The following is a 24,751-nucleotide window of genomic DNA, read 5'->3' as shown; positions in this document are numbered from 1 at the left end:
TGATATTGGTCTCTAATTTTCTTTTTTTGTAGTATCTCTGTCTGGTTTTGGTATCAGGGTGATGGTGGCCTCATAGAATGAGCTTGGGAGTGTTTCTTCCTCTGCAATTTTTGGAAGCGTTTGAGAAGGATGGGTGTTAGTTCTTATCTAAATGTTTGATAGAATTCACCTGTGAAGCCATCTGGTCCTGGACTTTTGTTTGTTGGAAGATTTTTAATCACAGTTTCAATTTCAGTGCTTGTGATTGGTCTGTTTATATTTTCTACTTCTTTCTGGTTCAGTCTTGGACGTTTGTATCTTTCTAAGAATTTGGCCATTTCTTCCAGGTTGTCCATTTTATTGCCATAGAGTTGCTTGTAGTAGTCTCTTATGATGCTTTGTATTTCTGCAGTGTCCGTTGTAACTTCTCCTTTTTCATTTCTAATTTTATTGATTTGAGTCCTCTCCCTCTTTTTCTTGATGAGTCTGGCTAAAGGTTTATCAATTTTGTTTATCTTCTCAAAGAACCAGCTTTTAGTTTTATTGATCTTTGCTATTGTTTTCTTTGTTTCTATTTCATTTATTTCTGCTCTGCTCTGATCTTATTCTTAATAGAATTTTGGGTTGTTTCCAGTTTAGAGCTATAAAAAATGCTGCTAAAGTGTGCCTTTAGATGTAAATATATATGCATTTCTGGCAGCAATATAACTAGAAGTGAAACTCTTGGGTCATAGAATATGCATATGTTCAACTTCAGCAGATATACCAAAGAATTTCCCAAAAATGTTGTTGCCAATTTACACTCTTATCAACAGTGTATGAAAATTTCCATTGCTCCATAATCCTTGCCAACACTTCACACAGTGAATTCATTTTTAACAGGGATTTCAGCTTTCAGTTTGCAGTTTCTTAACAAATACCTAATGACCTATCATATTGGCAACATTCAAAAGCCTGAAAACATACAGTTGGGGAGGCAGTGTGAAAACAGGCACTATCTCGCATTGCTGTTGAAAGTGCAAAATGATACAACCCTTGCAAAGACACTTCTCTCCTCTCCTCTCTTCATTGTTCATTGCAGCATTATTTGTTAAAGCAAAGTATTGGAAACAATCCAAATACCCATCCCTAAGAGACTGGTTGAAAAAATAATGGTACATCTACGCAATGGAGTACTATACCACTGTAAAGAGAAAAAGAGGAATATTTCTATGAACAGATTTAGAATAATTTCCAGGTTATTCTATTAAGTTATAAAGCAAGATGCAAAAGAGTGTGTATAATATAATTTACAGTGGTAAAAGGGTAAACGCATATTTTTGTAAAAGAAAGGAAAGAAGGGAAGGGATGAGAGAAGGAAGTAGGGAGGAAAGGATAAATTTAAAACTAATGAAAAGGGAACAAGAGTATATATAAGATAAAGGAATTAGGGATGGAAGCAAAACTCTGACTATATCTTTTTATATAATTTTGATTTTGAACTGTTTTGCATATTCAGAAAGGAAATGAAAAAGATGAAAGGAAAGCAAATCTTGAAATTAAAACAGAAGCAAATGACTAACTGTATATCAAGTTTATAACATAACTACACAGAGAAAAGAATTCAAATAAGGTATGTATATGTACTCTGAACTATACTCCCTTAATGGGATACAATTCAAGAACAAATAAAGCAAGCAAAGAAATTTTGAACTGTACATAGTAGATGTGTTGTTGCTAGTGATGTTGATATTTTAATTTTGAAAATTAAAAAAAAAAGATTGTAAGAGCAAATTGAGTGAATATATTGATGCTGCTGGGAGCCAGAGTGTTCACTGTGGAAGAAAGGAAAATCAAATGTGCAATGGTGAAAATGAAAAAAAAAAATCTGTGAAGTTGTATTTGAATTGGAAATATCTTATAAAATCCCTATCATATGTATATTTTATTCCAGCTCTAAGGTCCACTGATAGGGCCTAGAAGCAATGACCTATCCCAGTAGCAACGAGCTTATCTATTTTTCAAAATCTAGATCCTGGTCTCTGTATATTATTCTCCATTAAAAGGAACCATGGCTTCATGGAGCAATGGTGGATTCCAGGTCTAAGGCAGAAAAAATGTAAAATGAGCCTGGAATATCTCGTGCGAGAAAGTGAAGTGCACAAAAACTTTCTTTGCAGGAAACTTTCTTTGCAACTGATAAATGTAGAAGGAATGTGCCTTAGGTTCCTCATCTGCTAAATGGGGATAATTATACCGAACTCACAGGACTGTTAATGTAGAGTGAGTTAGCATGTGTAGATGAGTTAGTATGCGTAAAACATTATATTAGCTGTTATTACTGTATATTAACCCCCTTGGAAGAGACTATGACACTTAGCGCCTCACTACGCATGGAAGGGGATTCAGCGTGGCGACCACAGAGGTGTGAAAACCTCCGGGCTTACTAGAAGGAACGCGGCCTGAACCGCTGTTCCCCCGGAGAGAGGCGGTGTGACGCACTTCCGGCCTTTGTAGTCTATCATTATCCGGGCTGCGGTTGTCAAGGATTCAGAGGTGGTGTCACGGCTACCCGGTGAGCTTCGGAGTCCGGCTGCTGCAGGGCTTTCGGGAGGTCCGGGCTGTGCGCTGCGACTCTGGACTGGGCGTGGGGAGGAGGCAGCGGGGCTTCTTGGCCAGAGCTTGGCCGGACAGTTGAGGGGCAGAGGAGGCTGCCCCTGAAACTAGAAGGGCCCCGTTAACCGAGTCAGCGTCCTTGCCCCCACCTCCATCCCCTTGTTCTGTTCCTGAGCCCTTCAACCATTCCGTCCTAGCCCCCATGCCCCTCGGAACTCTCCTTCCCCGCATCTAAGGGTAAGGGTAGATTCGGATATCCAGGATGGTTTCTATTTTCCCATCTACCATTCTCGACTGGGGGCTTATTTTAAACAACGAGCAAGGATAGTTTTATAACATGCCACAGGCACTCTTAGTCTGATTGACTCAAGAGTGTACAGGCTCTTGCCACCTGTTGATTTAAAAAAAACACGAATATTTAAATAGCACTTATGTGTCAGCCCGCACTGTTCAAAGCACTTTCCAAATATTAACTTATTTGCTTTTCATAACTCTATGAGGTAGGCACTGGTAGTATGGAACTTCTCCCTCCTCCTCCCTTTATTTAAGGTCCAGGAAGAAAATGAGATTAAGTAACTCACCCCAGTTGATACAGCTGGTAAGGGGTGTAGTCAGGATTCAAATCCAGGGAGTCTGGCTTCAGAGTCTATTTTCTTAAACCCTTTGCTATGCTGACTCTCTCTCTTTCTCTGTATTAGCTTTACAGTCACAACCCAGGAAGTGAGTTCCCTTATTTGAATCTGGTCCTACCCCTTTTCTACCTTAGTAATCCTGAACTTCTAGTTAGGATTTAAGATTAGAGAGAGGTATATACCTGAAGACATGTAAGTCTGTCAGAGTGTGTCTGCAAACCTGATGAAACAGCCATTTCTTTTGTGTGTGTACATGTGTTTCCCCACCCACTCACTGGTGTGGTGCTTTGAGCAATAGAAAAGATGAATCTTGGCCCTAAAGGTAGGTGGCAGCTGTTGATCAAGCAAAATTGTACCAAAAATTGTACATTAAATTGTACATTATCTCATTAAAAGGTGGTTAATTGGCATGTTTCATATGTGCTGTGCCCTTTGTGCAAAACCACCTTATAAGCATTATCTCATTTAATTCTCTCAAAGACTTTGCAAGGTAGTTGTCCTCATTGCATACATGAGGAGATTGAGGCTCAGAAAAATCAATCAGGTAACTTGCCCAAAATCACACTGTTAGTAAGTCAGAATTCACAACCAGATCTGCCTATCTATGTTCTCTGCTGCCTCATACTATCTTCTACTTAGCTTAGTTAATAGGAAAAATATGAGCTATGTCGTGTGTGTGTGTGTGTGTGTGTGTGTGATTGCAGACACATAGAAAGGATACATTCCAATTTTTAACAGTGTCTGTTTCTCAGGAGTAGAACTTGGTGAAGGATTTCTAAATTCTGTACTTTTGGGGGTTTTTTGTTTGTTTTAATAAGAGTAGACTGGGGGCTTCCCTGGTGGCGCAGTGGTTGAGAATTCGCCTGCCGATGCAGGGGACGTGGGTTCGTGCCCCAGTCTGGGAAGATCCCACATGCCGTGGAGCAGCTGGGCCCATGAGCCATGGCCGCTGAGCCTGCACATTCGGAGCCTGTGCTCCGCAACAGGAGAGGCCACAACAGTGAGAGGCCCGCGTACCACAAAAAAAAAAAAAAAAAAAAGAGTAGACTGGGATGGATGAGGAAGACGTCAGGGAGGATGTGAGATTTTAATCAAACTGCAGAGATCGGGTAGGGTTTGAATAATGCAGAAGGCAAGACCAGTGACATGGAACAGGGACGAGAAAAGCCTGGTTAAAGAAACGCCTAAGTAGAGCTGGCAGTTTCTGCATGTGGAATATAGGAAAACAAGAGTGGGGCCAGACAGTGGAAGCTAGAAGTGTAATTGGTCTTTAGCCAGGCTTGAGAGTTTGGGATAGGTAGTGAGGAGCCACAGATGGTGACATCAGAAGTGAGGGTAGGGGGATGTATTATGATGAAGGCACCTTTGCATTGCGTGCTGCTTTGTCTTCACTACATGCATATCCTTGGTAAAGAGCATTGCTCCACAGGAATGATGTAGATTTAAGGGTGTTGAGCTTGCCAAGGCTCTAGGAGACACCAGCTTTAAAATGCAGATGTATTTTTTAAGGTAGGGGAGATTATTATGTTAATTATATACCTGGCATATACCATGGGGTGGTGATCCTGGATGGGAGATTAGTAGCTGTATGCTTGTGACCAGGAGGGCAGGGTTATTAAAAAAAAACTTGGGAAGCCTTTCAGAGACAGTGGCTTCAAAGAACTAAGATATGCTGGTGTGAAGACCTGGGTATTCAGGCCACCAGATAAAAACAAATTCAGGGGAGGGAAAGCAAAAGGGAACCTAGGATATACAGAGAATGGAGGGAAATTGATCTTAGTGAAACTGAGTAAAGATTTGAAACACCATATACCAGAAATGATTTTCTATTGGCAGAGCTCAAAGCTTTAGCTGCATTGTCTGTGAATAGAAAAACTTTGACTTGAAACCAAGGTTGTTAGGCAGCAGATAGGAAGAAGACATTTTTCAGGGGCCTGGAAGGTTGAGAAAACAAGTGGTTGTTTAATTCTTTGAACCCATGCTGGGTTAACCGAGTAATGTGAGAGCACATATTCTTAATTTACCTATTTGATATTTGTACCCCCCAAATTTCTCACCCTAGAACAAGCTCAGCAGACCATGGTTCATGCTACCATCATATCTCCCCTAGATTATTACCGTAGCTTCTCTTCCTGCATCTGCTTTTCCCAATGGTCTATTGTCACAGCAGCCAGTTATGTTTTTATATTAAAATTGAATAAAATTTTATCACCCCTCTGCTCAAAACCTCCTCCTCATCTCTTAGAGTATGAGGCAGAGCCCTTACGATGGCTTTTCATGGTCTGTTCCTAACTTGACTTCATCTGTTCCTGTCCTGTTTGCTTCCTCTATTCTAACCACATTGGTCAACTTACTGTCCCTTGAAAAATGCAGGCATGCTTCTACCTCCAAGAACTCAGTGTTCCCTTTGCATGGAACAGTCTTTCTCCAGATAGTCATGTGACTTGCTTCTCACTTCCTTCAGGTCTCTGCTCAAATAACGGTTTGTCAACAAGGCTTTCCTTGACTACCCCACATAAAATAGAGACCTTTCTTCTCCCTTACTGCCTATCTCCTTTACCTTTATTTTTCTATATAGCATTTATCACTACTTGACATATAATTATTGTCTGTTTCCTATGGCCCCCTTTCCTCATCCTGTCCCCTTCTTACCCCCACATAGAGGAGAGAGAGTGGTGTAGTGATTGAGACTATAAATTCTAGAGTTAGCTTTGCTGGGTTTGAATTGCAGCCTCACCACTTACTACCTGTGAAGCACTGCATGAATGACTTAAACTCTTTGTGCCTCAGTTTTCTCATCTGCAATATGGGGGTAATAATAGTACCTTACTCATAGTTGCTTTGAGGATTGAGTTAATATATGTAAAGCGTCCAAAACAGTGTCTGGTAAATTAAAAGCACTATAAATGTCAGCTATTATTATATTGCTATAAAAATGTAAATTCTTTGAGATGAGAAAATTTTTTTGTTTGTAGCCTAGAACAGTACCTGGAATGTGGTAGGCTCTGAGTAAATATTTGCTCGATGAATGAGTGGAATATGAAAAGTTCTGACAGAAAAAGATAATGTGGTCAGAGTGGTGGTGAGTTGGGGGAAAACATGGACTCAGGGATCCTATCTTTTGAGTAAAAACCCTCTCCATTCTTCCTAGGGTGGGCTATAGAAGTCAAGCAAGCCAAAGATGTTAGAAATTTGTGAGAGGATAATGTTCACAGGTTATCCAGAAGGATGCTGTCCCACACCAATGTGGGTTTTTTTGTCTTTGATAATTACAACCAATAATGTCAATATGAATTTAACTTTTCTTCTAGTTGTAGTATGATCAGTGTTCACTTATAATTTAAATAATCTACCCTTGGTTTTTAAAATTTTGCGATGTATGCCAATACTTAAGAATAGTGTAGGGTTATTTTTACAGTGAATTACAATAATTTTACTTAAAATTAAAACAAAAACATTTTAAAACTATAGGTCATGATCCCTTTGTGGGTCATGAAATCTATGTAGTGGGCTATGACCAGGGTTTTTTGTTTTTTCATTTTATGAAATAGGATTTAAAAAATAAGAGTATATATCATATAACGTAAGGGTACCTAGTATTTTGTAAAAAAAATTATTTGTATATGTGTATCTCACACATGCACAAACGTATTCATAAGCACATGTATGTGTGTTCTGGTCACAATATACAATGTTTCTTACTGAGGGTCCTGGTCAAATAAGTTTGAAAGCCTCTGCCCAAAAATGGTGCTTGGCAGCTCATGCAGCTCAATATCAAAAAAACAAACGACCCAATCCAAAAATGGGCAGAAGACCTAAACAGACATTTCTCCAAAGGAGACATACAGATTGCCAACAAACACATGAAAGGATGCTCAATATCACTAATCATTAGAGAAATGCAAATCAAAACTACAGTGAGGGGGCTTCCCTGGTGGCGCAGTGGTTGGGAGTCCGTCTGCCGAAGCAGGGGACACGGGTTCGTGCCCCGGTCCGGGAAGATCCCACATGCCGCGGAGCGGCTGGGCCCGTGAGCCATGGCCACTGAGCCTGCGCGTCCGGAGCCTGTGCTCCGCAACGGGAGAGGCGACAACGGTGAGAGGCCCGCGTACCGCAAAACAACAACAACAACAAAAAACTACAATGAGGTATCACCTCACACCGGTCAGAATGGCCATCATCAAAAAATCTACAAACAAGAAATGCTGGAGAGGGTGTGGAGAAAAGGGAACCCTCATACACTGTTGGTGGCAATGTAAATTGATACAGCCACTATGGAGAAGAGTATGGAGGTTCCTTAAAAAACTAAAAATAGAACTACCATATGACTCAGCAATCCCACTACTGGGCATATACCCTGAGAAAACCATAATTCAAAAAGAGTCATGTACCGCAATGTTCACGGCAGTGCTATTTACAATAGCCAGGATGTGGAGGCAACCTAAGTGTCCATCGACAGATGAATTGATAAAGAAGATGTGGCACATATATACAATGGAATATTACTCAGCCATAAAAAGAAACAAAGTTGAATTATTTGTAGTAGGGTGGATGGACCTAGAGTCTGTCATACAGAGTGAAGTAAGTCAGAAAGAGAAAATCATATGCTAACACATATATATGGAATCTAAAAAAAAATGGTTCTGATGAACCTAGGGTCAGAACAGGAATAACACACGCAGACATAGAGAATGGACTTGAGGACAAGGGGCTAAGCTGGGACGAAGTGAGAGAGTAGCATTGACATATATACACTACCAAAAGTAAAATAGATAGCTAGTGGGAAGCAGCTACATAGCACAGGGAGATCAGCTTGGTGCTTTATGACCACCTAGAGGGGTGGGATAGGGAGGGTGGGAGGGAGACGCAAGAGGGAGGGGATATGGGGATATACGTATGCATATAGCTGATTCACTTTGTTATACAGCAGAAACTAACACAACATTGTAAAGCAATTATACTCCAATAAAGATGTTTAAAAATAAATAAAGTATGTACTAGAAAAAAAATGGTGCTTGGAAATCATTAGGTCACATAATTATTTTTCTTTCAGAAAATTGCCTTCATTAATTACTATCCTGATTAAGATTTAAGTGGTCATAGACGTTTGTCTCTTTATTAGCGCTTATTTTATTTTACATACGATTGCCCACTCTCCATCCTCAAGGAACTTCAAAGAGAAACAATTTCCAAGAAATTGAAGAGTAAGAAAGAGCTAAAGTTCTGTGTTTTAAAAATATTAGAACTAATATTTCCTTCATTTTAATATCTATGGACCAAGACCACTCCAGTTGACTACTTCCTGATTCTTTCACCTTAGTGTTTAGATCACTAGGATGTTCATTTAATCTGTCAATAAAATTTATAAGAAAAATAACAATAGTGGTAATTTATAATACTTTCGAGTTTACCAGACTGCCAGCTTCTTTGTGCTCTTTATCTGTGATCTTATTTTATTTCTATATCAACCTAGAAAGGTAGACAAGGTTGGCTTTAGGATCCCTATTTTACAGATTGAGTAGACTAAGGCTCAAAAGATGAAGCCCAAGACTGTGCAGGGAGTACCTGGAAGATCAGTCTCAATCCCAGATCTTCCCCACTCCAAGCATACATCTCTTTCCTCCACACCTCACCTGATGTGAAGGACTCTACTTCTCTTCCCCAAGCACATTTTTTTGCTCCTCATTGTGTCTTTTTATCTTCTTTACTTTCCCTTCCACCTCCTTTTTCTTTCCTTTCTCTCTTTGATTCTTAGTGTCTTCTGTGACCACTTGGGCCCAAAGTGTTTGTTTACCCCCATTCAACTAAAAACTGACTATGAGTCCAGTATCTTGGCATTCAAATGGAAACCCAGTACATCCAAGCTGATTTATTTGAGCTGATTCATTCAGGATGATCAAAATGGTCCCTTCCTTCAATAAAACTCGGGGGGGGGGTGCTGTTTTGGTTTTGTTTGCCTTCCTATATTCATCAGTATTTGAATAGTCCTTATTAATTATGCATTTATATTCTTCATTAGACAAAGTTACTGATTTTAGTATAAATACTCCCAGTGCCTACCAGCAGACAAGATTTTCTACATTTTAATACTTTTTTTTCCTGCAAATTATTTTTTAGATTTTGGGATTTCCAGAAGAAAAGATCAAGGGGGAATTATCAAGAATAGATTCATTTTCTGAATAGTTAAACCTCAAATGACCACAGCCTTGGCCCTTCAGACTCCAGAGATGCAGGAGGGACTTATAGCAGTGAAGGTAAAAGAGGAAGAGGGAGACCATGCTTATGGGCAAGAATCTGCCCTGTCAAGAGATAACCCTCACACCAGAGAGATCTTTCGTAGACGCTTCAGGCAATTCTGCTACCAGGAGACACCTGGGCCCCGAGAGGCTCTTCGAAGACTCCGGGAACTCTGCCATCAGTGGCTGAGACCAGAGATGCACACCAAGGAGCAGATCCTGGAGCTGCTGGTGCTGGAGCAGTTCCTGACCATCCTGCCCGAGGAGCTCCAGGCCTGGATGAGAAAGCACCGCCCAGTGAGTGGAGAGGAGGCGGTAACTGTGCTGGAGGATTTGGAGAGAGAGCTGGATGAACCAGGAGAGCAGGTGGGAAGATGGGAGAACAGGGGTTTGTACTTGTATGATCAAGCATGGGGTTTCAGTGCAGTAAGAGGAGGAGGAGGAAAAGATGGATTTCTTTATGCCTAACTTGATCTGTAATAGGCTCTTAATCTCTCTGCCTTTTTTTCTTTGCCAGTTTGTTGAGCCTTCTTTTCCTATCCACTGGTCTTGAGAAGGCCTTGCAATGTCTTCTCTGATATTTCGTTCCTAACTGTCCTTGATTTTTACCAGGTCCCAGTCCATGATCATGAACAGGAAGAGCTTGTGAAGGAGAAAGCAACTCTAGGAGCAGCCCAGGAGTCGTCTGGTGGCCAGCTCCAAACCTTGGAAGAGCAGCCTCAGTGGAACTTGCGAGGCATGTGCCCGGTTCAGGAGATTGGTGAGGATTAGAATTTCCTCAGGAAGCCTAACTCATTCCCTGAATGGTCATTGATTCAGCACATTTACTTAGTGTCTGCTGTGTGCCAGGCACTGAGCTGGGTACGGGGGAAGCAGTGATGAGGAAGGTAGATGTGGTTCCTGCCCTCAGGAAGTTTACAGTCTGGTGGGAGACGCAGACAGTAAGCAAGCGGTTACAATACACGGCATCTTCTCCTGAAGTCCTGGTATAATTGTTGAGAGTGGGAAAGTAAACAGAAAATGTGTTGCTTGTCCTTTTCCACCCACTCTCCTGACCAGTTTTTTTCTTTCTTCTTTGGAAACATAACATTCATGCCATCCATTTACTATTTCAGATGATGAGGCTGGGACTTGGAATGTGGAGTTAGCCCCAGAGAGGGATCTGTCTAAAGAAACGAAATCTCATGTGGAAGTACCTGAAAAATTGAATGGTAATATCATTCCAGTGCCTGAGTGTGGAGAGACCTGTGACCACGAAGGCAGATGGGAAAGGCAACGGGTAAGCTCTTCAGTGGAGAGACCCTATATCTGTGGTGAATGTGGGAAAAGCTTCACCCAGAATTCCATCCTCATCGAGCACCAGAGAACGCACACGGGCGAGAAGCCCTATGAGTGTGATGAATGTGGGCGGGCCTTCAGCCAGCGGTCAGGCCTCTTCCAGCACCAGAGGCTCCACACTGGGGAGAAGCGCTACCAGTGCAGCGTTTGTGGTAAAGCCTTCAGCCAGAACGCTGGGCTTTTCCATCACCTCAGGATCCACACGGGGGAGAAACCTTACCAGTGCAGTCAGTGCAGTAAGAGCTTTAGTCGACGTTCTGTCCTCATTAAGCATCAGAGAATTCACACTGGAGAAAGACCTTATGAATGTGAGGAATGTGGCAAGAACTTCAGTTACCACTGCAACCTTGTCCAGCATCGGAAAGTCCACCCTGTGGCTGAATCCAGCTAGCTCCTTGGAACAGGTAGGGCAAAATTTCATGATGTCAGACCACTAGGCATGGTAGCAAGGGTCCTGGTTCTTACTTTGTCTCTGAGAGAACAATAAGAGATTAATCCTCTAGTATAGGAAGCTCCAAGGAAGACCAGTGAAAACGTTCTTATTTTTATGCTGAGAGATGCATAATATCTTAAATATATCTGTCGGAATCTCTTTGGTCAGTGACATCCATACTTTGCAATACTGAATATTGTGTTGACTTCATCAACATAATCTCACACACATCTGTTCCAAAAGTCTTCTACATGTACTTCAGGAAAACTCCTTCATCCTAGTTTTTAAAAACTTTAAAAAAAAAGTCTTAAAAATTATATGCAGCCTGAATACAAAATGTCAAAGGTAGTTCACTGAGTATTTAAAAATTAATTTAAAAATAATTGCAGTAAAATCTGTAATGTAAACTATTAGATTAGTTTCCATTCACATAAGATAGGATAACTTGCTTTTAACCTACAAAAGGGGGCAGATGAATCGTCCCATAAATATACAGAAGGCTTCTCCCTGTAGAGGTTTAGTAATTCAGCCTTCAGTTTAGGAACCAAGGTATTGAAGCAACCATATATTATTAGTAGCTCAATGGCTAGTCATAACAAATATTGCTCATGATTTTAAATTTTGCAAAGACCAAGACACTTAGCTAAAAATCTGATATCTCACTTCAGATATTTATTGTGAAAATATAGGCCTCATTGTATTTTTCCTGTGACTTATGAGCATTTTGGGGTTTTTCTTTATTTAAACTTCTGTTATAGAAAATTTCAAACATATACAAAAGTAGACAGAAAAGTATGATCAGTCTTGCATGTTGATTGCTTTTTATAACCTCCATGCCTCTCAGCACTACCTATTGATTATTATCAAGGTCATACATAAAAAGATTTCTTTCCCTTAACACTGACTGAGTGTTAAAAAACTTTATACTAAGGCCAGGAGACCAAAAAAATGAAAAATCTATGGTGATAACAGTCTGGATTGGAATACCAAATACACACACAGGTAACTTAAGAGTAATAGAAACGCTCTAAGGGACCTCAGAGATCACTTCTGCGTGCCCTTATTTGACAGATATGGAAACAGAAGCTATAGGAAGTGACTGTGTAAGATCATACAGCTAGTTAATGGAGCTGGAACTAAAACCCTCTCTCCTAATTCCTAGTGCAATGCTCTTTCTACTAAGCCACTGGAAGCACTGTGTTGCCATATAGAATTTAGAGCACTTATAAGGCACTGAGGTTTTGCTTTTTAGCTCAACAAACCCTCCCATCTATATGTTTCAATAAATGTACAGCCTATTTAATTTACAGTGGAGTTCCAGGAAAGATTCCTTCCACTTATCTCTCATTTGAGGCATTTTATTTTTTTTTTGTAGTGAGTGATTATTTTTAACTTTAAATTTTAATTTACTTAGAAGGAGTTTTTTAAAAAAATTCTTTCTTGACCTGGTTCTAATATCGAAACAACACTGAAAAAAGGTCGCTATCTTTCCCTTATAGGTAGTCATTTACTAGTTTCTTATGTATCTTTCAGTGTTTCTTTATATAAGTACAAGAAAATATGAATATATAATCTTATTCCCTTGTTACACAGAACGATGGCATACTATTTATATTCTTCTACACCTTATTTTCATGAAACAATATAATCTTTCGAGATTTCTGCATTATAACAGAGGACTTCCTTATTCTATTTACAAGTTGACAATATCTCATTTGTTGGTGCTCCATAGTTCAACATACTCCTACAGATGAAAAATCACTACTTCAAAATGTTATATATTGTTTCATTCTTCTCCCCAGTTTAGTCCAAGTCAAACACTTTCTATTTAAAAGCTAACAACATCCACATGAGCTAGGAAACAAGGTTTGGATGACTAGAATTACACATAATGCTTCTGTGGAGAATGGAGAAGTGATAGGTGGTATTTTTCAGTTTCATGTATTTTGTTCTGTTTTATATTCTTAGACCTAACATTTGAAACTATTTGTGTCACTACTTGTGACTAATTGTAGGTATTATCAACAATCTTAGAAGAAAAAAAGTCTTAAATGTCCTCAAGAGTATATTTTATTGTCTTGAGGTTTAAATTATATCCAAGAGAAATACATAGGGATTTTAGGCTGAAGTTAAGGAAAATATAGTAGATATAAGTTTGAAATAAAATCAACTTCTCAAAAAAACTCAACTTCTCAAGTTAAATATATATTCCATATAGTGATATAGTACATATACTATTACAATCTGAGTTCATAAGTATTTTAAATGTTTCTCCAATATGCTGAAGCAGTATGTTTGGATAATTCAATTATATCAGCTCTTAAAAGGTTTAAAATATGAGCAGATTAGTATTTTAGAGGATGAATTTCTAATGGACTGAGTTTTTACACTTGCAGTTGAAGGTTGGATATTTGGTTTGTTCTGTGCCTGTTTTTTTGTTTTGTTTTGTTTACAGCTTCTCAAACATTCTCAATTTTCTCAACAACTGGTAAAATGCCAAGAAACAAAATACATTATATATGCTGTAGAGACAGATGTACTGCTTAGAATGCAATGATGGTTAACACAATTAAAATGACTGACAGTTCACCAAACTAACTTTCCTTGTTTTCTGATACTAATTGTACTAATTCTCTCATGCTAATTCTTTTATCTAGGATGCACATTCCTCATTATGTGAGAAATAATATGTCTCAACCTATAGACAGTGGCATGTAGACTTTGACTTCTTCTGTGATTATTCCAGTCTTCCTGGCCAGAAGTCCTTAGTTGTCTCCCTTTTGCATTTCTAAATTTCCCTCACTTCTCCTCTCTTTTCCGCCCTGGCTCCTTTTATTCAGCCTATGAAGTCTCTAGTATTGATCTCATTTCAGGTGTTCCCTGGACCAGTATCCATCCCTCCCTATCCCTCTGAAAAGTTCAGTCTGAGAGAGCAGATTTTGGTTTTATGGTTGAGCAAGGTGTAAGAAATATTGATTCAAATCCAATTAAATAACCTTACTGGTTCTTGAAGGATAGTCCAGCACCCCTTTGAGCACTGTTAGGACAGTGGACACTGCATCAAAAAATGGCTAAGTATCTTGCAACCAAAACCTGCCTAGAGCTGTAGATAGAGCCCTGAAGATTCTCTTTCACTATAATTTTGAGTTGAAGGTCAGGATAACAGGAGAATCAAGTCTCTGTCCATATTTTATATTTGGAAATGACTCCTATTTTCTATATCTGACAATACTTTTCTTTTAAAAAACATAGTTATAATTTATAGTAGAAGATTGTTTTATCTTTTTTTAGTAAGACAAAAATTATCTTAGGAAATTTTAAAATAAAAATAGGTCAAAATTATTATAAAATATAAGTATTTTCTGTGGAAGAATTTTGAAATATAAAATATATATGAATATACATGTGTCATTGGTTAAATGTTGAATTAGTAATTGAGAGAAACGTAGATTCTTTGCAGAGGGAGGTGGAGGACAGAGGAAAGTGTTTTTGGCACAGGGAATAGGGTGAGGCAAGACCCCCATTTTAAGATATGCTCAAGAGCCAGGGGTTTTCCAGTTTGGGTCACGGAGTTCCTGCAAAGAAGTGCGGGAGTGGGAGATTGTAGGTGAGGGCCAGATTGAGAGAGCCTTGAACACTTTCCTAATGCATTGAGTCTTTGTTTGATAAGCAGTATAGAATCATCAAAAGTATTTTGTGTGTGTGACGGGAGTTTTTTACTATAGAATCAGAGAATATTGAGCTTTAAAAAGAAAATTTGGAGTTTCGCTCACTTCATACCTACATGAGAAAAGTGAAACCCAAGTGGTTAAGTACTTATAGTGATCTTTCTAGTTTTTAATCACATTGTTTTTTTAAAACAAAACTATGAACAAAGATCATCATGAATTATATGTAGTTTCATGGACACTTAGACTTGGAGCCCTGAGACACATTTTAGGCATCTGCAAAAAACAAATGGGATGGAAAGAGAAAAAGGATGGACAAAATGTGAGAACATAAAAAGGAATCAGACAGAAAGCAAAATGAGACACCAAAACTCTGGCCAACAATGGTGACCAAAGAGAAGGAAAAATAAGATAGATGCAGAGACAGCATTACCAAGATAAGTGCTTCATCTTCACAGTACTTATTAGAAATTCCTCCATCTCAGTTGTTCCAAGTGTCTTAGGTACAGGAGTCTCAAGCAGTGAAAATAGTCTCACTGCCTTCGCTCCTCACTCATTTTAGTACTTTCCATAAAAAGGAGAACAGGGAGAAAAGCACAGTCTATAAATTACTCTGTGATGTTTTTAGGTCTCTCTGGACCCACATCCAGATTTCCATGCCAGCTACCTTAGCTTTATGATGAAGCCACTGTTTCTTGGTGTATACCTGCATTAGAATCACCTGGGCTGTTTGAAGTGCAGTTGCCTGGGCCCCACCCCAGACTGACTAAATCAGTGGTTAGGTTACTCAGAGGGACCCGATTATGCAAAGATTTAAAACAGTGGGGAGCAAGCCGACTTCTGCCCCTCTTGTTGGCGCTTTCCTTAGGTGGATGTTCATTATTGCTTCTGACGCTGGAAGTTAACTGACAGTTGGTACCTTAAGAGACTGCAGGAGAGGGACCCTGAAGGCTGGGACGTCAGAGGACCGGGTCCTAAGGGAACCTAGGGTTGCGAGAATCCGGTGAGAGAGGCCAGGTGTCCTCAGTGGAGTAGAAAGATATTAGCCCAGACTGAGTGGCTGCTGGACCCTAGAGGTTACAAGCCCTCGTCGATTTTCCTGCCTGAGCCATTAGGAGGAAGCCAAGCACGCGAAGGCGTGCCAGCTTGCCAGATCAACCACTGAGATAACAGGTCCTCCAAGTTTCCTAGAGAGGCGGCTGAGGAGCCAGCGGAGATGCGGTCAAGCGTTGTGACTTATTTCCAGTTCCTGGTGTGAGCTGTAGCCCAAATATCCCGTTTCCGTTGGTGCTTCCCGACTCTTCCCGTCAGGTATAGGTGGGTATCTGGCTCCTCCCCACGCAGGACGCTCTGTACCTCTGCAAAGACCTTGGGGTTGGAGTTTCGGGTGTTGCCCCCTTTCTCCAGGACTGGCTTGGGTTCTTCTCCCTTGCCTTACATAGATCCCTCAGGATCCGACTCCCTTTTCCATGTCGGTGCTTCCGGACGTTTCAGAGATGCAGAAAACTGAACACAAATGCTGTACAGAGCCTGGTCTGTGCAGACTACTTGCTTCTCGAAGGAGACATAGGTTCACCAGCGGGGAGCACCCTCCGGTGTCCATCGGCTGACGGATCCTTAAGGCTAAAAGATGGTTTCTTATACCTTACCTGAATTTATCTGAGCAGTTTTTCAGTTTTCATTAAAATCCGTTATAGTAATGGTCATGATTACATATTTGTACCGTAGAAGCTTAGCTCTTTTAAAAAGTATTTTACTATAATGTGATCCTCGCAATTTTGCAAAACAAAGCTAAGTGACACGTGAATTTCTGTGGCTAAGAAAACCTTAAAGAGTGTGGTAGGGGAAGGTAGCACCTCATTACTGCCAGATAGAGGTAGAAGTCCAGGTTCCCCACCTGATTTACATTGAGCTCCTCCTTACTGTTGGGTAGGGGTAGGAGTTCTGGATTCCACATGGTCATCACAGACACTGTGTGAGTGCAGACTTGTTATTGCTGGGTGATGGTGAAAGCCCTGACTCTCTACTGGCCCTTTTCTGGCATTGCCTCAGTGTCACCCTCCCCTACTTCCCCTGCCACAGCAATTTCAGAGAAAACCAGCTGAAACCTAAGGTTTAATTAAGATCCAGTCTCATAACAATACAAAATGTCCACATTTCAATAAAAAATCACTCAAATACCAAAAACCAGGAAGATCTCAAACTGAATGAAAAAAGAAAATTAAAAGATGCCAACACCACGCTGACAGAGATGTTAGAATTAATCTGACAAAGCAACCACGATTAAAAAAAAAAGTTTCAATGAGAAATTGTGAACACATGTAAAAAAAAATGAAAATACAGACAATGAAAGTACAGAAAGCCTCGGTCAGGAAATAGAAAGTCCTAGCAAATAAATAGAAGATATAAAGAAAAACCAAATGGAAATTTGAGAACTGAAAAATACGTTCTCAACAACAGAATGGAGAAAAAGCATCTGTGAGGTAGAAGATAGAACAACAGAAATAACTCCATCAGAACAACAGAGAGAAAATAGACTGGAGAAAAAAATATATAAGGGAACAGAATGTAGTAGGCTGAAAAAATAGCCCCTCAAAGGTATGTTCACTTCCTAATCACCAGAACCTATAAATATTACCTTATGTTGCAGAACAGTGAATATTATTTTATATGGCAAAATAAGTGATTGAGTTAAGGATCTTGAGACAAGGAGATTATCCTGGATTATCCAGGGTGGTCCAGAATGCTATAATAAATATCATTATAAGAGAGAGGCAAAGGGAGATTAGACACAGAGAAAAAGGTGATGGAAAGATGGAGGCAGAGATTGGAGTGATGTGGCCTCGAGCCCAAGGAACACCGAGGCATGACCAGCAAGCAGCTCCAGGAGATGGAAGAGACAAGAAACAGGGTCTGTACCCCAGAGTCTCTGGAGGGAACACAGCCCTGACAACACCTTGAGTTCAGACTTCTGGCCTCTAAAATTGTGAGAGAATAAATTTCTGTTGTGTTTAAGACACAAATTTGTGGTAATTTGTTATAGAAGCCAAAAGAAACTAATGCAAAGAACTTCAGGGGCCTGTGCAACTATAGAAAAGATGTAATGTTCATGTCATTGAAGTCCCAAAGAGGATGGGGCTGAAAAAGTACTTGAAAAGGTAGTGGCTGAGAACTTCCCAGTTTTGGCAAGAGATGTAAACCTACAGATTCAAGAAGCTGATCAAAATGAAAACAGGATAAACCCAAAGAAATCCATTCAAAACCATGTCACGTGAAACTTCCCAAACACAAGGCAAAAGATTTGAAAGCAGAGAAAAATGACATCTTATCTATAGGAGAAAATTCAAATGACAGTGGATTTCTTATGAGTAATAATGGAGACCAGAAGGAATTGACATAGTATTTTTAAAGAACTGAAAGAAAGGAACTGTCAAGCCAGAATCCTATACTTGGTGAAAATATCTTTCTGGAGTAAAGGAGAAAATCAAGACACCCTCGGATTAGTAAGACATAGAATTTGTCACTAGGAAACCTACCTTTAAAAAATGGCAAAAGGAATTTCTCTAAATAGAAGAATCAGGAAAGAAGAAGGAATATGGGTAAATCCGATAAGCTTCCTTCTCTTGATTTTTCTAAATTATGTTTAACTGTTGAAGCAAAAATTATAACATTGTCTAATGCGGTGCTAAATACATTTAGAGGAAATATTTAAAAGAATTATAAATGGGGAGGGTAAGGAATGTAAAGGGAAGTAAGGTTTCTATATTTCACTCAAGCTGGTAAAATGATGACACCAATAGAACGTGCTAAGTTGTGTCTATATGATATGAAACCTAGAGCAACTACTAAAAAAGCAATACAAAGAGATACACCAAAAATGTTATAGATAAATTAAAATACACTTTAAAAAACACTCAAGTAACCTACAAGAAAGCAAGAGAAGAAAACAGAGATGAAAAAACCAAATATGAAATGGCAAAATTATAGAAGCAGAGAACAGAGTCCTGGTTGCCAGTAGTTAATGAGAAGATGGGAGTGAGCAGGAAATGGGTGTGTTCATAAAAGGGATTGTAGTGGTGGAAATGTTGTGTATCTTGACTGTAACAATGTAAATATTCCAGTTGTGACATTGTACTATAGTTCTGCAACATATTACTATTTGTGGAAACTTGGTAAAGAGTAAATGAGATCTCTGCATTATTTCTTACACTGCATATGAATCTACAATTATATTAAAATAAAATTTAAAAAGACCAAAAGAAGTGTAGTGTTTTGTGATATGAGAAGGCTATATTGAATTCAAACTTCAGTGTCCAGAAATCAAGCTTTATTAGAACAAAACAAGTTGGTTCTCAACTAAGAAAACCTACCTTAAGATCAGTTGAATAGAATTAGATTAATTTGATCTGCAACCTGAATTCCCCCTTGTCATGTAACATAATAAATTCACACGTTCTGGAGATTAGGTGAGGAGTAAACATCTTGGGGGAGGGGTGTCATATTCTGTCTACCACAGGTAGTATGCTATCAGCACCTGTCAGTCATTCCATAGCAGTACATCATGATTTCTCATTTCTTTTTATAGCTGCCTAGGTAGTTATGCCACAGTTTATTCAATCAGTCACCTATTGATGGACATTAGGTTTGTTTCCAGTCTTTTAGCTTGAATACTTGAACGAATAACCTTGTATGCATGTCATTTCATATATTTGTTAATATGTCTTTGGGATGGATTTCTATAAGTGGTATTGCAGGGGCAAAGGGTAAACTTACATAGGTGCTTTTGCTACATTTTCTTATTTTTCCAAATAGGAGTTGTATTATTTTGTGTTCCCACTGAGAATGTATAAGAGTTCCTCTTTCCTCATAAATAGAGTATATTGTCAAACTTCTGGATTTGAGCCAATCAGATAAAATGACTAATGGCACCTCAGTGTAGTTTTTAGTTTGTATGTTTATATTTTGAATGAAGCTGAGCATCTTTACAGACATTTGAGGGCTGCTACAATTTCTTATTCTGTCAACTGTTCATTTCTTTTGCCCATGTTATCTATTGGGTTATTGGCTATTTTCTTTTTAGGAACTATTTTAGGAATCTTTTATATATTAGGGATATTAGTCCTTTGTGATACGTTGCAAACATTTTTCCAGCGTGTCATTTGTCTTCTGACTTTTCTTTATGGTGTTTTTTGATAACCAATTCATTTGATTTTTATTTAGTCAGATTTATCTGATTAAATTTAATTTTTTATTGCTTTTGGAAATTGAGGCATTATTAGGCAAGGTTTCCCTGTTCCCAGGGAATTAGAATTATTATTCGTGTTTCTTCTAATACATGTATAGGTACATTTTTTTACATTTGGTTTTTGGATCCATTTGGAATTTATCCTGACTGTGCCGTGTGATGGGAGATATTAATTCAATTTTATTTTTGACCAAATGGCTATCAGTTGTCCCAACACAACTTATTTACAAGTCTGTCATTTCCCCTGTTAATTTGAGATGCCACCATCATTTACTAAATATCCATAGGTACCTAGGTCTATTTCTGTTTTTACACAATATCACACTCCTAATTGTAGAGGCTTTATAACATGTGCTAATATCCGATTAGGCTGTCCCTCACCGTTCTTTTTTCAGAGGGTATTGTGGCTATTCTTATTTTCCCATATCAACTTTAAGTGTTTTTTTTTAATGTATTCTGGATACAAGTTCCTTGACAAATATATGTGATGCAAATATTTTCTCTCAGCCTGTGGTTTGCCTTTTCCTCATAGTGTCTTTTAGAGAGCAGAAGTGTTTTATTTTGATGAGGCCTAATTTATCCTTTTTTTTTTTTCGGTACGCGGGCCTCTCACTGCTGCGGCCTCTCCCGTTGCAGAGCACAGGCTCCGGACGCGCAGGCTCAGCGGCCATGGCTCACGGGCCCAGCCGCTCCGCGGCATGTGGGATCCTCCCGGACCGGGGCACGAACCCATGTCCCCTGCATTGGCAGGCAGACTCTCAACCACTGCGCCACCAGGGAAGCCCCCCCATATCAACTTTATAACCAACTTGTCTAATTCTAGAACAATATGTGTCAATACATTTATTTTAGAAGACTGACTTCTTCATTGAGTCTTTCGAGCCAAAACTCTTATTAGTCTTGTTGGCATATGGCTTTCTATTTGTCTAAGTATACACTTGGCCTTTCAGGAGGTTTTCCCCATACAGGTTTTGCATATTTTTTCCTAAGCTTATTCTTTCTTTCTTTCTTCTTGTTTTTTGTTTTGTTTGCTTGCTTTTTGGTTGTTGCTATTGTAAATTCGGTATTCTCTTCCATTATATCTTGTAACTTTATCACTGGTTATTTGCATATAGGAAGGCTCTTGATTTTAGTGTGTTAATTTTATATCTTGCTACTTTACTAAATGATCTTTTAGTTTTCCCATTGAACCCTATGGGTTTTCAGATGTATAATTATCGTCAGCGCATAAGAGAGAACCGAAGAAGGTGAAAAAGCAGGCAGAAAGCACCAGGTTGACCCTTGAGAAGTGTGTGTGGAAGAGGTCCCTTCCTGAGTCGGGAAGGACCTCGGGAAAACATCCTTTTGAGGCATCTTGAACATCAAAGGTGCAGAAACCCAAATAAAAGTGAGAGTGGAAAAAGCATGGGATTTCCCTAGCACAGGTAGGCTCGCCAAGCCTCGACCGCCCATCGGGTCGGGGGAAGTGGAGATACTAGCCAGCCGAAGAGGAGCAGGAGAAAACAATATCGCGAAACCGCAGGCCTGTGAGTCTTCAGTTGTCCTCTCACATGGGCGCGCGGGAGATCTACCAATTTGCGAGCCCCTCCCGCACCCTTCCTAGAGCGGCGGCGGAAGTGAACCGGTCTTCCGCACTTCGCGGCCGCTTCCGGCCTCTATGGGTCGCTGCTGGTGGGTTCCGGTTTCGAAGCGGTTCGAGGCCTCAACCCCTTGTCCCCGGAGAGAAACCGCTGCTGGCGTCCAGGGGCTGCGGGTGAGCGGTCCTGTGCTGCGGACGCGGCAGGCGGGGGTGCTACGGCCTTCTCGGCCCCGGCTGGAGTGGGGCGGCCTCCGGGCCTCACTTGCCTAGGTGGATCCGCGAGAAGCTCCTTGACGCAGAAGCTAGCCCCGACCCCCAATCCCTCGGAGAGTGGGTCGGAGCCCGGGGATGAAGGAGAGACCCGGCTGTGCGCTCCATTCCTCCCGGGCTTGTCTCGCGCGGTGTACCCTTCTTGAATTATGCGCCTTCTGACATTTCTGAACAGTCTTGGGTCACAGACGCTGACTGGCGTCCTAGGGCCTCTTTCCTGGGCCTGCCTTTAGATTTAAAATCACAGAACGCGAGGGTAGAAGAAAGTCTTAAAGACCAATGTCTTTAGCCTTTTCGCTTGATAAATGAAGAATGAGGAGCAGAGAGATTAGGCTCCTGAGGGAATAAATTCATGTGACTTTGCTGCTTTTATGACTAAATGATTTCCACCAGACATCTGGGTATTTAAAAAATTTAAAAAGCAGCCAATCAAGGATGTCTCAACTTTTTATTATTGTTTGCCGTAAATGTTTGTTTATTCCGTTTAATTGTTCTTTTTTCTATCATCAAGTGGAAATGTTTCCTACCAAGTCTTACTTTTCTTTCTTAGAGTCCTGAAACAACTTAGCACCTTTTACTTAATATTTCTCTTTAAATTAGTCTATTCTTGAGTCTTTTTTATCAGAGTGTTTTCCTGCGTATAGAAAATTAACCTGGAGGCGGCTTTCAAAGTGCATTTTTAAATTCTTAGAATTTGCACTTTTTGTTTTTGGTGTAGTTTGTGTTAATGATGATGGCTTCTTCTTCAGTTCCAGCCAGAAAGAGACGGCACAGGAGATCTTGCTTGAAGCATTCATAAGCATTTGCACAGCTATGATGGCATCTGCTTGGTCCATCCAGGCCAACAAGGAGCAAGATGAACTTTTGGAAATAAAGATAGAGGAAGAGGAGGTGGAGGAGGAAAATAAGTGTACCGCCAGACAGGATCAGAACGTGCAAAAGAACACCACCCACAGCAGGGAGGTCTTCCGACAGTACTTCAGGCAGCTCTGCTACCAGGAAACATCTGGACCCCGTGAGGCTTTGAGCCAACTCCGGGAACTTTGCCATCAGTGGCTGAGGCCAGAGACACACACAAAAGAGCAGATTCTGGAACTGCTGGTGTTGGAGCAATTCCTAACCATCCTGCCCGAGGAGCTCCAAGCTTGGGTCCAGGAACAGCATCCACAGAGTGGGGAAGAGGTGGTGACTGTGCTGGAGGATTTAGAGAGAGAGTTGGATGAGCCAGGATATCAGGTGAGAACAAAGATGTGGTTTCTGTTTGAGAAAAGATGAATTAGGGATTTCTAGGCCAGAATGAAGTCTAACATTATTTCACAAAACGTATTCTCGACACTTTGGTGCATCAGAAAGGGGCCTGAGTGTCGTAGAACATTAGTTAACATAATCCTAACTTATTTATATCTTTTCTGTAGAAGGATCATGTATTTCTGCATTAAGCTCCAAATTCTGTTTGATGAAATGCTGCCCAGAAACATTAGAAACAGAAGACTTGGAGGACAGAGAGAAAATGTTAGAGAGATGATGGTAACAAAGTGGGCAGCAGCCTCTTGAAAGGGGCATCACTTCTGCTGAACAATACAAATAATTAAGAAATCAGGTTTTGCAGATATATCCACTGCCTTGTCTCCATTAAAGGATTAAAAGATAGGGGCTTCCCTGGTGGCACAGTGGTTGAGAATCCGCCTGCTGATGCAGGGGACACGGGTTCGTGCCCCGGTCCGGGAAGATCCCACATGCCGCGGAGCGGCTGGGCCCGTGAGCGATGGCCGCTGAGCCTGTGCGTCCGGAGCCTGTGCTCCGCAATGGGAGGGGCCACAACAGTGAGAGGCCTGCATACCGCAAAAAAAAAAAAAAAAAGGATTAAAAGATGGAGAAATCGAAGTCACCATCTCAGAGGAATGAGATGTAGGAGCAGAGTGGAAAGTTAGGAGGGAGGGGCAGGTCATGGGACCCATGTTTCTTTGAGTAGTTGAAAGCCCAGTTAAGTTGGAAAGGTGAGTAGAAGAGTTGAGCACAGAGAGTCCAGGACCTTGAATACCAACCTCTTGAGTTTAGATTTTATTCTGTAGAACAGAAGCTCCTAATCTGTTCTCTCTGAGTCTAAATGAATTTTACTAACGCCAAGATATAAAAAAGAACCAAATTACATAGGACTATTTTGTTTTGTTTTAGCGTTGATAAAAGACAGTGGTTTTCACCCGGTGACAATTTTGTACCACAGAGGGCATTTGGCAATGTCATGGAACATTTTTGGTTGTCTTAACGGCGGGAGGTACTCCTGGCATCTAGTGGCTAAAGGACAGGGATGCTGCTAGATATCTCACAGTGGAAAGAACAGCCTTATACTATACAACAAAAAATTATTTGACCCAGCATGTCAGTAGAATCAAGGCTAAGAAAGCTTGGTATAGAGAGTATAAACGGTGAAATAATAAAAAGGAAATATAATCTAGCATTGAAGTACAAAGATTGAAGAGGAAAGGAGCATGTGGCAAAAAGATCTAAGTTTAAAATAGGGTCATGAAAGTGTGACTGCGAAGGAAGAGGCATGTCTTAGGTAAGAATTAATTGAAAATGATGACAGAGTAGAGGTGTAAAGAAGGACGAAAGAATTGAGAACTCTTTACTGAGCAGTCTATTCTAGGCTAAGCAGTAGGGATTTCAAGCTTGAAAGACGAGCATAACGGAGACACTTCTAACAGAGTGCAAGATTGTAGGCGAAGGTGGATTGGGAAAAGTTCATTCATTCAGCAGATATTTATTGACTGTTGTT

At 40.2% G+C, this 24,751-nt stretch overlaps 2 protein-coding genes across 5 annotated transcripts in view; both read left to right on the top strand.

Moving 5' to 3' along the window:
* The first annotated feature begins 9,327 nt into the window (after nucleotides 1-9,327).
* On the top strand, nucleotides 9,328-11,171 carry LOC101330594 (zinc finger and SCAN domain-containing protein 23). Its single transcript, XM_019944892.3, has 3 exons — nucleotides 9,328-9,808; nucleotides 10,055-10,202; nucleotides 10,558-11,171. Exons 1-3 carry the CDS (start codon nucleotides 9,401-9,403, stop codon nucleotides 11,169-11,171), a joined length of 1,170 nt encoding a protein of 389 aa, XP_019800451.2. The 5' UTR covers nucleotides 9,328-9,400.
* Nucleotides 11,076-24,751, top strand: part of ZSCAN12 (zinc finger and SCAN domain containing 12) — a 37,616-nt gene continuing 23,940 nt past the window's right edge. For 3 of the 4 annotated variants that reach the window (XM_073810491.1, XM_033863592.2, XM_004315534.4), the window contains exons 1-2: nucleotides 21,780-21,879; nucleotides 22,725-23,211. In XM_073810491.1, the coding sequence (XP_073666592.1) occupies nucleotides 22,789-23,211 (423 nt within the window). In that variant the 5' untranslated portion in view covers nucleotides 21,780-21,879; nucleotides 22,725-22,788. Of the gene's footprint in view, nucleotides 11,185-21,779; nucleotides 21,880-22,724; nucleotides 23,212-24,751 lie in introns of those variants that run through there. The other variant, XM_073810490.1, reaches the window with a different exon arrangement.

This window comes from Tursiops truncatus, chromosome 10 (assembly GCF_011762595.2).
Source record: "Tursiops truncatus isolate mTurTru1 chromosome 10, mTurTru1.mat.Y, whole genome shotgun sequence".
Lineage (NCBI taxonomy): Eukaryota > Metazoa > Chordata > Mammalia > Artiodactyla > Delphinidae > Tursiops > Tursiops truncatus.
This window is presented reverse-complemented; position numbering and strand designations above follow the sequence as displayed.

Bases quoted from the DNA above. Each gene is read 5' to 3' on its own strand.
- LOC101330594 (XM_019944892.3), top strand. From the start codon at position 9,401: ATGACCACAGCCTTGGCCCTTCAGACTCCAGAGATGCAGGAGGGACTT. The intron at 9,809-10,054 runs GTGGGAAGATGG...GATTTTTACCAG, and splicing joins TGGATGAACCAGGAGAGCAG to GTCCCAGTCCATGATCATGA. The intron at 10,203-10,557 runs GTGAGGATTAGA...TTACTATTTCAG, and splicing joins GTGCCCGGTTCAGGAGATTG to ATGATGAGGCTGGGACTTGG.